The 14,064-nt window shown below is 46.3% G+C and overlaps 1 protein-coding gene across 3 annotated transcripts in view; it reads right to left on the reverse strand.

The window, feature by feature from the left end:
• Positions 1 to 367: 367 nt before the first annotated feature.
• LOC137426610 (serum response factor-like) overlaps positions 368 to 14,064 on the reverse strand; it is a 163,517-nt gene continuing 149,820 nt past the window's right edge. For 2 of the 3 annotated variants that reach the window (XM_078779235.1, XM_078779241.1), the window contains one exon: positions 368 to 985. In XM_078779235.1, coding sequence (XP_078635361.1) covers positions 890 to 985 — 96 coding nt within the window. In that variant the 3' untranslated portion in view covers positions 368 to 889. Of the gene's footprint in view, positions 986 to 9,615; positions 9,731 to 14,064 lie in introns of those variants that run through there. The other variant, XM_078779237.1, reaches the window with a different exon arrangement.

Genomic DNA, 14,064 nt, shown 5'->3' on the forward strand with positions numbered 1-14,064 from the left:
TAAGTGTTAATAAGTTTGCTTTGCTGTTTGATTGTAATAAAGATGACAAGTGTTAATAAGTTTGCGTTGCTGTTTGATTGTAATAAAGATGATAAGTGTTAATAAGTTTGCTTTGCTGCTTGATTGTAATAAAGATGATAAGTGTTAATAAGTTTGCTTTACTGTTTGATTGTAATAAAGATGATAAGTGTTAATAAGTTTGCTTTACTGTTTGATTGTAATAAAGATGATAAGTGTTAATAAGATGTTTTTTTATCTTCAAAATAATGTTGTGACGTACAGGTGACTGTTCCCGATCAGAATGCATCACATGGAGGGTTTGTCCAGGTCAGTGTCGGTCATGAAGTCTAAATCTGAGCACAGTATTACACTCAAGTCCTTTAATAATGGCACATATCGTAAACAACAAGGCAGCTTGCTGTACCTCCTTGAAACAAGGCAACCGATTACACCTCCTTTGTGCAAAACAACACTGAGGTGGTTTTTTTTTGGCAAACAAACTACAGTAAATTGGTGCAAAAAATATTTATTTTATAAAAGTCCGTGAAACGGCGAGTGTATTAAAAACGTCTGCCTTTCAAACAGGCGTGAAAATGGTGCCTCTCAAACTCGAGTGTGCCTTCCGATATGGTGTGAAAATGTGCATGCTATATATTAATTTTCCACTTCACAGTGCATAAAACAAGTGTACAAATATACAGCCACAAGGGACATGTGGGAACTCCGGCACCATGTCATCACAGCACCTAAAGCAGGTAGTCACGGTCCCGGCTGGCACCATCCAGACTCTCCACAACACGGCCTGTTACGTGTTGGCACAAGTCGTAGCTTCGGCATGCCACTCAGAACGTGACATTGCATCAACCTTGGTCATGGCAACCAATCACCCCTAGTTGCCATTGGTGGAGGGTTTGCGAGACGAATCTGCACGACTGGTATGAAGGTCAGTCGCCTGATCAGCCATAGACTGGCCAATCACAGCCATCTAGGGTAAAGCAAGAGGGTCAACAGAAAGCAAATTGGATTCAATTTAATTCTTACACTTCCGGGTAATGGAAATGGTTTTTATAAACAACTCTAAAGAATGAACAACTTGAAAGAAAGCCAACTTTCATGTTCTTTCCACCAGTCGGTGTGTGCAATTCATCTCCTGAATAAATACTGCTCTTTGTTTCATAGTATTTTCAGAATTGTAGATTAATTACTTGATTGCGTTAAATTGATGTATTAAAGACCTTCTGGATCGCGGATAGGCGCACATGGATGACTGTTCGGCCCTCTCTCCTACCAGTTCTTCTTAGCTAAGTTTCCCTGACTCTTTACGTTGTGTTTTCCTCTTACGTTTTTACTCCTGTTTTGCTGTTCATATGTTTTGTCAGTTTTTCTGTCCCAAACTGTGTCCTGCTGTGTTGAATCGTTCCATTTGTCTCCCGGATTAAGTTGGGGTCTACCTGCTGAAGGCATAGTCGTGTATGCTTGCCCTCTGTTCTTTCGCTCCTTGTACTCCATTTATTGTTAATACTGAACCCTCAGCTCAATCCATTTCCCCTCCTCCCTCTGAAATTCTAATAGGATATCTCTCCTCCTTTGCTGGAAAAAAACAGGAATGAACACTGGGGGGAAAAAACCCAACAACCAACAACAACATCGGAAAAAGGCCAAACTCCAATCTCATTTTCCTATCACTTCTTCGCAATATGCTCAAACTGAATAAAACATTTCTCTTCCTTAAAATCTCTTCACAACATTAAAACCGCTTCCAAAATGTATCCTAAAATGCCTCGCTCTGCTTATTATTCCATCACGAACAATCCTTTAATAGTTCATTCTTCTTCTTCATCATCAAAATATCTTCCTTTTCTCTGTCAAAGCTTATTTCCCAAAACTTCACTCAAACGCTTAGTTCATCCAACCTCTGATTTACAGCCAAATTTTCCTCCATGCCTTCAACCAAAAACTTTCTCACCACCACCCCACCCAGGAACAGGAAGTCTATCGCAGGTTATCCAGTCTGGAAACCCTGAGGCGGCAATTTTGCAAAGGCTGTATACATGCGAAACAAATATTCCCCTTCACATCCATTCATGGTGTGAACCCCCTCCATTTAAGAACCATCCCCTCCATTTGCTCAACCCTCGTCCTGCCCCCTCTCAACCTCCACCTTGTCCTGTCAACTCTCGGCTTCCCCTCAGTCGTCCCTCTCCCAACACCCCCCCCCCCCCCCCGGCTTCATTCTGCCCAACTCCCTCTCCTTCCCCTTCCCTACATCCTATCTGCAGCTCCTCTCCCCCTGTCCATAACTGTGTGGACCTCAAACTAACATCAGGGGCCCTCATTCCAACTTGCCATATCTATCAATCCAGGCTGCCATCGATAAACCTCACATTGTCTGTTTAACAGAATCCTTCCTCCCACCGGATGTCCCCAACTCCTTAGTGTCTCTCCCTGGCTATTGTCTCCTCTGGTTTGATCGACCTGAACCCCTTCCTGGAGCGGAGTTTCGCTGTACATCAAAAACACCACTTCTCACTCTTGGTGTACTGACATTACACCTCCCAAACCCCAGGAGTACCTCTGGCTGCGACTTCCCCTCCACGCCCACCTTTCCGTGTGTTGTACCGTCCTGTCAACAGTGATGGCTCCAGCTACATCGCTCTCCAACACAACAATGGACCAACTTGTAATAACTCATCGCAACTCTCCCTTCCTCTTATGTGGTGACTTCAATTGCCGCCATGCTACTTGGCTGGGTAGAGGTACCTCTCTCACCAGCCATGGCACTCATGCGAATAACTTCTGTGACTCCATTGGACTGACTCAATCCGTGAATCTTCCCACCCAGATCTCTCCCAATAGAAAATCTTCCCATCTGGATTTGGTGATGACCAACTTCCCCACTAATGTATCTTGCTTGTCCTCTACTCCAAGTAGCTCATCTGATCATGTGCTTGTGAAGGTTAACATCACTCTGGCCATTCCCAGAGTGCAGCCTCTGTGTCGGCGAGTCTGACAGTTCAATCGGGCAAACTGGCAGGGACTACAATCAGCCATTGCGCTTCAGGACTGGTCTCCTACATCTACCATGCCTGATATCAATTCAGCCTTGCACAGAATCCTACTCTCTCTTTTATGCACAGATTCATCCCATCTCGTCTTCAGTTATCTTACCAATTCACCTGTACTCTGATCCCTGTGGTAAGGCAGTTGCATTAAAACAACCTTGAGACTGAGGTCGTGCGTGCTGGTGCCTCGGCCAGTGCAGAGACCGGTAATGTCACCGCTCAAGACTAGACTGAGGTCATGCGTGCTAGTGCCTCGGCCAGTACAGAGACCGGTAATGTCACTGCTAAATATGATACTGAGGTCGTGTGTGTTGACCCCTCGACCAGTGGAGAGACTGGTAATGTCACTGCTCAAGATGAGAATGAGTTTGTGCACATTGACCCCTCGACCAGTGGAAAGACCATAATCCCACTACTCAAGACTAGACTGAGGTCGTGCGTGCTGGTGCATCTGCCAGTGCAGAGACAGGTAATATCATTGTTGAAGATGAGACTGAGGTGGTGTTTGTTGACCCCTCGACCAGTGGAGAGACTGGTAATGTCACTGCCCAATATGAGACTTATCTCGTGCGGCTTGACCCCTCGGCCAGTGGAGAGACCATAATGTCACTGATCAATACAAGACTGAGGTCGTGCGTGCTGGTGCCTCGTCCAGTGCAGAGACCGGTATTGTTACTGCTCAAGACTAGACTGAGGTCGTGCGTGCTGTTGCCTCTGCCAGTGCATAGACCAGTAATGTCACTGCTCAAGATGAGACTGAGGTGGTGTGTGTTGACCCCTCAACAGGTAATGTCAGTGCTCAAGATGAGACTGAGGAAGTGCACGTTGACCCCTCGACCAGTGGAGTGACTGGTAATGTCACTGCTCAAGATGAGACTGAGGTCGTGTGCGTTGACCCCTCGACCAGTGGATAGACCATAATGTCAATGCTCAAGATGAGACAGGTTGTGCGCGTTGACCCCTTGACCAGTGGAGGGACCGGTAATGGCACTGCTCAAGATGAGATGAGGTCATGCATGCTGGTGCCTCAGCCAGTGCAGAGACCGGTAATGTCACTGCTCAAGATGAGACTGAGGTCTTGCGTGCTGGTGCCTCAGCCAGTGCAGAGATCGGCAATGACACTGCTCAAGATGAGACTGATGTGGTGTGTGTTGACCCATCAACCAGTGGAAAGACCGGTAATGCCACTGCTCAAGATGAGACAGGTTGTGCGCGTTGACATCTCGACCAGTGGAGGGACCGGTAATGGCACTGCTCAAGATGAGAATGAGGTCATGCACGCTGGTGCCTCAGCCAGTGCAGAGACCGGTAATGTCACTGCTCAAGATGAGACTGAGGTCTTGCGTGCTGGTGCCTCGGCCAGTGCGGAGACCGGTAATATCACTGCTCAAGCCTAGACTGAGGTCGTGTGTGCTGGTGCCTCAGACAGTGCAGAGACCGGTAATGTCACTGCTCAAGATGAGACTGAGGTCGTGCGCATTGACCCCTCGACCAGTGGAGAGACCATAATGTCACCGCTCAAGATGAGACTGAGGTCGTGTGTGCTGGTGCCTCGGACAGTGCAGAGACCGGTAATGTCACTGCTCAAGATGAGACTGAGGTCATGTGCGTTGACTCCTCGACGAGTGGAGAGACCATAATGTCACCGCTCAAGACGAGACTGAGGTCGTGCGTGCTGGTGCCTCGGCCAGTGCAGAGACTGGTAATGTCACCACTCAAGATGAGACTGAGGTCTTGCGTGCCGGTGCCTTGGCCAGTGCAGAGACCGGTAATGTCACTGCTCAAGATGAGACTGAGGTCATGCGCGATGACCCCTCGATGAGTGGAGAGACCATAATGTCACCGCTCAAGACGAGACTGAGGTCTTGCGTGCTGGTGCCTCGGCCAGTGCAGAGACTGGTAATGTCACCACTCAAGACGAGACTGAGGTCTTGCTTGCCGGTGCCTCGGCCAATGCAGAGACCGGTAATATCACTGCTCAAGACTAGACTGAGGTCGTGTGTGCTGGTGCCTCAGACAGTGCAGAGACCGGTAATGTCACTGCTCAAGATGAGACTGAGGTGGTGTGTGTTGACCCCTCAACCAGTGGCGAGACCGGTAATGTCACTGCTCAAGATGAGACTGAGGTCATGCGCGATGACCCCTCGACGAGTGGAGAGACCATAATGTCAATGCTCAAGACGAGACTGAGGTCGTGTGTGCTGGTGCCTCGGCCAGTGCAGAGACTGGTAATGTCACTGGTCAAGATGAGACTGAGGTGGTGTGTGTTGACCCCTCGACCAGTGGAGGAAAAGGGGGAGGTGAGAGAGGTGAGGGAGAGACAGGAGTGGGAGGCGAGAGAGCGGTGGGGAGAGAGAGGGGTGGGGGAGAGAGAGAGAGAGGGAGAGAGAGAGGAGATGGAGAAAGGAGGTGGGAGGAGAGCGAAGCCTCACCACATGTCACTAATACTCCAGGAGGGAGGGGTGGTGCGAGGAGGGGAGTGGGAGAGAGGGAGGAACAAGAGGGGGGTGGATCTGGAGGGGAGAGAGGAGGAGGGAAGAGGGGTGGGAAAGCGAGGAGGAGATGATGAGGAAGGGGAGGGAAGAATGAGGAGGGGATAAAGGCAGCTATTAAAAATCCGGCAGATCTGATGCCCAGTTTAATGGGACGGCACATACACTGATGAATCACCCTGCCTGTGAAACACTGGGATGACAGTTTGTAGCTGGGTCGGGATTCAAACCCAGGCCAGACCATGCAGGCAAAGGAAGACCGTGCTCTTAAAGTGAGTGTGCATGCCTCTGAGACATCACGCTTGTCTCGTTGTTTTAATCCTATAATTTATTTTGCCTTCTAATTCCTGGGATGTCCCTATGGAGTAGCGAGCCACCATATCACCATGGAAGCCAAGTGGCTTAAGCACTCGATGTTTTTTCTGTTTTTTTTTACATGTATATTTTTATGCCTCCACCGACGAAGTCACCAGAGGCATTATGTTTTCAAGTTGTCCGTCCGTCCATCATAGGTTTTCGTTACCGCAATAACTTGAGAATGGCTGAAGGCATCTTAGTCAAACTTGGTGCAGGTGTGTATAATGATGTAAAGATGAACTGATTAGATTTTGGGGTCAAGAGGTCAAAGGTCAAAGTCCTAATAGGTCTATACTCGGGAATGGCTAAAGGGATCTAATTCAAACTTGGTACAGATATGTATGTTGAGGTAAAGATTAACTGATGAAATTTCGGGGCCAATAGGTCAAAGGTAAGAGGTTATGTCAGGTAAAAATGTGATAACTTGAGAACAGCTGAATCGATTTAAATCAAACTTGGTACAAGTATTATAATGATGTAAGAATGTGGGCGGAGGCATATCGGTCGACGTCGTGACGTCGAAGAGTGTCGTTCTAGTTTATAGGTATATTAATATAACCATATTAATATATAACCATATTAAAATATATAACCATATTAATATAATGAAAGCAGATGGCATAAAAAAAGGGGGGGGGGGGGAGGGGAATAAAAGATTTTTAGCAGGTGAGGCAACGCCCAAGGCACCACATGAATACAGGGAATAACACAGGGAATATATATTTTTTATGTTGATGTTTTGGCAATCTCATGAGAGCTGAGTTTCTCCATCATGCTTTGAAGATGAAGACGAATAAGGGATAGTGCTTTTTCATGCTGTTTCTCTGGAAGAAGAAGAACTATCATGGCTGAGTTTCAGTGTAATACTATTTTGTTTGTGGAGGGTAGGCAATGCAATACCTTAGTACAGGTAGAATTGTATTGGTAGTGTGCTCCGACTGTCGTGAGGAAGAAGAACCCCCATGTACATAAGTAGGGATCAGGTAGACCATATGTCGTGTAAGTGAATAAGTATCCCCATGAGAGGGGTGGGGTTATGTTAATTAGTTAGGGATTATGGGTAAGGAATTCCCTGTATGTAATTGCCTGTTATTAGTCCCCTACAGGTGTACACCGAAGGGGACTATAGGTTTGCATGCCGTCCCTCTGTCTGACAGTCCGTCAGTCCGTCAGTCCATCAGTCTGTCAGTCAGTCTGTCAGTCTGTCAGTCAATCTGTCAGTCCGTCATGCAAAGAACAGTTTTCCGGACTTTTTTCTAAACTCTTAACGCTAATGATTTCAATCTTGGCACATCGTTTCCTCATGATAAGTTACAGATAAAGTTCGAACTTCACGACGTTTGGATCATTTTTGACAAAGTTATGGCACTTTGAACTTTGGGAATTCTGATAATTCTGATGATCCTTAACTCAGTGCCATTTTAAGTTTTAATTTCCTATAAAAAAGATTTTCTCTGCAATAATAGGACCGATTGAGATCAAATTTTCACCGTAGGGGGGACTCGGTCTGTAGAATAGTTTAATGGTAATTATGACGTCACAGGTCACGTGGTTCGGCCGCCATATTGTTTTTCGTGAAAACACGAAGACCCCTTTTTCTCTGCAACGGCTGAACATATAGAGACCAGACTTTGCAGGCAGAATCGCATACCCATGACGAACAAAAAAGTCATTGAGCATGACGTCATGCATCACATGGTTTCAGAGTTATGACGTTTATAAGCATGAACCTTTAAAACCGAGCTCCTCCCTCATTTTTGATCCAATCGAGGGGAAACTTCACAGATCTGTTCACCATGTTGGTCTACTAAAATGTTCTTTTGGAATTTGCGATAGGTCACGTGGTTTGGCAGATATCGTTAATTAAACGAAAATATATATATTTTTAAATGGATATCTCTTGTTTATTCTAGAGTTCTCCTCAAGCCGCACGGCGCACCCTCAGCCTCGTCTGCGAATGTCAAAAGCACGACACAGCGCGCGCTTTCGGGAGGGGCAGAGCCAAGCCGAGCAACATATATTTACACATTGATCATTGATTGTGAACCGGAGAAAATATAATAAATTACTGATATTTAGCGACTCGAAAGGTTCTTTATCAACAACTTATTTTCTCATGCTTCTGCTGACCTGTCTGCAAGGTGTATAAATCGAAGTCCCGAGTGCGAATCACAGGTGAGCCCGTCCTGAGGTAATTAGCGATTGGGAACGATTCAGAACCTGTGGGTAAATAACCATTGGTAATTTCCCCAACAGTTTTCCGGACGACAGACTGCCGGCAGGGGACATGTATTGCAGCGCAATACTCAGAATGCTTGTTTACCCTATGTTCCTTATGACAATGCAGCACACACACAAAGCCAGGCAATAGCGCATTAAAAGACACTAAATAAAAGCTAACCGGAAACACGACTTTGAGACCAACGATGATACCACCAACGGGTGATAACATCAAGCAGGCAGGTCCGGGAGGCCACGCCCCGGAGAGCAGTGATTGGTGAGGATTGTAGAGCAATGAAGAGAGGGACTGGGTGATAGGAGCAGGCACGGGTGGCATCGGATGACGTCAGAGCCTTTAGTACAAAGGAGTTGGAGGGCCGACATTTTCTCTCTCGGCTTCTGGATCTGAAAGTGCACGGGTGCCGATACGCTCTCTCGCGGTGGGACAGTCTCACCGAACGGTCGAAGTTTACGAGCTCTTGGATGTGGGGTTTGGTGGTGAACGGTCGTGTTCCAAAATCATCATCGTGATCATGAGGAGAAGAGAACTGCGGACCGAGGCCTGTGGTTTCCCATGCACAGACTGTGGACCGAGGCCTGCGTTACCCGCGAGAGAACTGTGCACGGAGGCCTGTGCTGTCCTGCCAAGGACGCAGGGGCTTTGACGATTCCTGAGGGGGTTCAGGACACGCTTTACACACTTTAATACAAGGAAAAACAAACATGCTTTATTTTCACCTTTGTGTGTATACGGGTCCCTGTGGGAGCGCTCCATTTAGGAATCTTATTTTATCGTGCATTCCTTGTTCGCCAGCATTTCTTCAACAAAGCCGGTATTTTTGTACATTTTAAATCTGTGTCAGGTTGGCATTAATTATCACAGGTTCGAAGACGTCTGATGGGACCCGTGAAGGTAAGCTCTTCACCCTCCCCCACGCGCGTATTAACTCCGCTATATTTTGACTGAACGCCTAGGAGTGTTAAGCTCGATCGGCAATCCGTCCGAGACCGGTCTTTATCGGCTACGGACAGGACAATACTTTGAGTTTGAAGAACAATAATTATCACAAGCAGATTTGCATAATCATTTCTCTGTAATGTTTTCCGAGTTTGAATAAAAAGTGCAGGGGTGTTCCATCTAGCGGGGTGTTCCATTACCAAGCTGCTTGTAGAGCGCTCGCCAAGCAGCTTAGGCACTCCAACAATACTGTTGAGATACCTGGAGTGTCCCACAATGTCCAAATTAGACAAATGAACACTTTTTAAAAGTCGGAACTGCAGCTGAGGTCCATTCCATACTTGAAATTGTGAAATTCTGTTCAGTTGAGATTCCCGAGCTTTGCGGGAATCAAATAAAGGCACAAACATTGGCGTTTATATGCATTGCGATGTATACAGAAATACAGCGATTTGTAGGTATGGGATGCTTTGTAGGTATAAGATTTGTAGGATTTGTAGGTATGAAGATCAGCGACATTACCATTTGTAGATATGAAGCTTTATTGCACAGAAACGGATCTGTTCTGAGGCAAGACATACTTGAGTTGAGCAGAGAAAATGGCGGAATTAAGACCCCAAGCAGAGCGACCTGAATGCAAGCTGACCAAAGGTAAACCTGTTAGCATAAATTATCTTCACAAAACACACCCAAATACCCAGTTTTCATTCATGCAATACCTTGGAGGTTGATAAGTACGCATGCAAAGTTTGGGGCTGCTACATCTTATGGTTTTTGAATTATGGAGGAGACAACCACACACACACACACACACACACACACAAACACACACACACACACACACACACACACACACACACAGAGACACACACACACACACACACAGACACACACACACAGAGACACAGACACACACAGAAACACACACACACAGACACACACACACACACAAAAAAAGACACACACACACACACACACACACACACACACACACACACACACACACACACACACACACACACACACACACACACACACACAGACACTTTTATTATTATAGATTACTGAGCTTCAAGAATCCACGTGGGCTTTTCATGTCGTCGACGGCAGTTGTAAAGGTAGTGACAGTGATGGAAGACATCTTGCATTGTATGTCGAGCTTGTGTGTACTTAGCAAAGCAACCTTGAACAGCACGTGACTGATATCGCAAGTGAGAGCTACCATCGGTGGGGAGAAGTTGTTTGATGATGAACATGAGAAACAAATACGTGCCGGTATCGGTAACTGAGTAGATCTGATCTGCGTATTCTCGAGAATCTTCTTGGAGATCCATGTACATGACATCTCGTCACTACAGAATGTGGACATACAGAGAGAGATCTCCGCAATAAACTAACTAGAAATATTATATTCATGGGTCAGTAATTAAATGAGGTCAAATGTCCTTGGGGCTGCAAATTAGGTTCGTTATAAGCGAATGTTCGGAAACCAAATTTCTCAGAACCGGTACCTGGTCTTGGTCACCGGTACCTGGTTTCATTATATCCGAGGACTCGCGCTAAGCGGGGTTTCATATTGTCGTGCGACTCCGGTTAACACCAGAAGGTCGCGGATAGGTCTGAACGGATTTATTCGGAGGCAACAACCACAATGTAATGAGAGTAGATGTATATGGTCGGTTCTAGGACAGACCACATTCCCCACACCCCCCCTTGTCCCAAAACCGAAACGACCTCAACTCAAAAACAGGAAGTACCACCACAAACCGGAAGTGACCAATTAATTATTTATTTTTAAGATTTCACGATTTTCCAAAAAATAAAAAAATTGATTTTCAAAATTTTCTGATTTGTCAATTTTCCTGATTTTCACGATTTCCCCAAATTTTTTAACCGTGTGCTTTAAAAATATTTTATGAATATTTGTGACAACGAATGGGAATTCCTACAGTGGGTACGCAAAAACTCAGGCTTACCATGGGCAATGCAATCCATCGCTATATAGGAAATTTCACCCCCTACATATTACGAACCATTCGTTTACGTGTTTTTTCAAATATTTGTTCAACAACATCATAAACTTTCTATCGAATGAACAACCCATGCTCACCAACCAGGATCTGAGAAACCTCGATTGCACAAATAACCTTACAGTTTGCCCCCATCAAATCTTGAGGATTGATACAACAATCATCAATATTATCACCAGAAACATTATCCTTATAAAATGTTGTTATAATCTCTATTGGAGAATCATTTTCATCAGTTGTCATAAGCGTTGGGTACATAGTGATAGCACAATCCCCTATAGATGCCCTCTCATCACACTGACGCCAAAATATATTTACTATGTTAAGAGGATATTTAAATTTAGTTTCTCTTAATACATGGGACTTAACCAATGTAAGAATCTCTTCAAATTTTTTCATAGTTTTCCTTTCCTCGGTTGGTGTCGATGATCATGAATTGAATATAGTAATTGGGAAAGGAAATGCCCTAATAATTTTATTATTACCCACACCAACAGGCCGGCTTGGTTTAATACCCCAAGACAATACCTCTGGTGTTTCAATACATAGTTTTTTTTTTAACGTTTTCATTCGAATGTTTATATTTAATTGATATCTTACAAGATTGGTCGAGGTCGAGGTCGAGGTCGAGGTCGAAACACAACAACCTCAAGTTGGTCGAGGTTGTTGTGTTTGTGTGCTTCCTCCCCTTCTCTCCCCATCTTGTCGACCGCTCCCCTTTTTATATACTTTGTTTGCTTGTTTGTTTGATTTGTTTGTTTGATAAATGTTAGCTCTTTCACGAGCCTCGACTCTGTACACAAAAAAAATAAAATAAATTCAACTCCCATGTGTTTGGAATATTTAGGTGTTCCAAAAATTCTGTTTTTAATATCAAAATTATCATAACTCAGTGCCTATATATATATATATATATATATATATATATATCAAGTAATGAACGGCGGTTGGGAATTATATCCACGATATCCATTTTTCCGTTCTCCAACCTAAAGCTTTGTCTTTAAAGCTCGCCGAAACGTTGAGTTTTTAAAGACAAAGCTTTAGGTTGGAGAACGGAAAAATGGATATCGTGGATATATATATATATATATATGTATATATATATATATATATATATATATATATATATATATATATATATATATATATATATATATATATACTGTATATATATATATATATATATATGTATATATATATATATGTGTGTTTTTAATTAAAAATCAAAAAAAAAAAAGTGATTTTTTAAATATTGCTTAGATATAGAGAGATGAAGACAAATAATAAGATGAATTTTCTTTAAAAGAAAAGCATGGTCCAAACATATTGTGATGTTTCTGAACATGATTATAAATGCAATTAAAAAAGACACCTCAACAGTAACATACACAAGGCCAAACTTTCACAGATGATTGCTCCGCTTGAAGAAGAAAAACCAAAAACAACATATTGTGGGAGCTGTGCTCGCACGATAAAGCCAGACAAAATGGACGACACAGGAACGAAGTTTCACTGAGCTATTTATTTAGCTCAAAACCATAGAACTCAAAAGCACTGAATCTGCCGATCCAACAGGCGGCAATTTATAATCAAAGTTCAACACACAAAAGCCACGCCTCTCAGGCGGGGCGTGGTATGCAAATAGGTAAGCCACGCCTCTCAACGGGGCGTGGTATGCGAGTCAAGTGTTCGCCCGGGAAAGGCAAGTCTGGACATGTCCGGGCGAGTCCGGGCAAGTCACCGCTCGCCGATTGCGTCATCGGCTGGTGCAAGATGATTGTGTATGCTTCCGGTAACCGCTACATGCGCCCCCCCCAGAATTAATTTTCACCAGGAGAGTCAGCTTGAGGGGGGTCTTGATGACCCGGCCGAAACGACCCCTGGTGATTCGTGTGGGGGTGGCAGGTGGCGTGGCGGTGGATGGTCGGGCGGGGGGCTTGGTTGACAGGGGACGGCCCCGTTGTGGAGGAAGGGCCAACAGTGGAGGTTGGTCGAGGTCGAAATGGGCCAGCTTGAGGCGGTCCACGGAGATGCGGTCCGGCTTGCCGCCGATGAATGACTTGCTGTCCCTCCTCAGGACCCGGAAAGGTCCATGGTACGGCGGCCGGAGCGGTCCCCGGTGTGCGTCGTGCCGGATAAAAACGTAATCCGCAGTGCAAAGTGCTGGGGGGACGTGGGGTTGGGGGCAGCCGTGGTGGGACGTGGGCACGGGGGCAAATCTCCTGGCGGCCTCCTGGAGGACCGAGCGTTGGCGAGCCGCGGACCAGGGGCCGTTGGCGTCAGGGATGAATTCGCCCGGCACGCGCAGTGGCTGGCCGTAGACCAGCTCGGTGGTGGAAGCCTGGGGGTCCTCTTTAGGGGCCGTTCGGAGGCCCAATAGGACTCACGGGAGCCTGTCGGCCCAACCGTCGTCCTGGAGGCTGGCCCTAAGAGCGGCTTTCATCGAGCGGTGGAACCGCTCGCACAAGCCGTTGGCTTGGGGGTGGTAGGCCATGGTGCGGTGAAGCTTGACCCCCAAGGCCTGGGCGACCACGCCCCAAAGCTCGGAGGTGAATTGCGGGCCTCTGTCGGAGGAGATGTCCGAGGGCGCGCCGAAACGGGCAATCCAAGTGCCAACGAAGGCCTGCGCCACGTCGGCGGATGTTGTTGATGTCAGCGGGACGGCCCCCGGCCACCTGGTGGTCCTGTCCACCATCGTGAGGAGGTGGGTGAAGCCCCGTGAGGAGGGAAGGGGTCGCACCAGGTCCACATTGACGTGGTCGAAGGGCCGCGCGGGCAAGTCGAATGGTGCCAACGGGGCCTGGGTGTGCCGGTGGACCTTCGCGCGCTGGCAGGTGACACAGGCATTGGCCCAGTCGCGGACGTCTTTACGGAGCCTGTGCCAGACGAACTTTGCTGCCACGAGCTTCTGCGATGCCTTCCGGCCCGGGTGGGAAAGGCCG

This window comes from Myxine glutinosa, chromosome 5 (assembly GCF_964187855.1).
Source record: "Myxine glutinosa chromosome 5, kmMyxGlut1.1, whole genome shotgun sequence".
Classification (NCBI taxonomy): Eukaryota; Metazoa; Chordata; class Myxini; order Myxiniformes; family Myxinidae; genus Myxine; species Myxine glutinosa.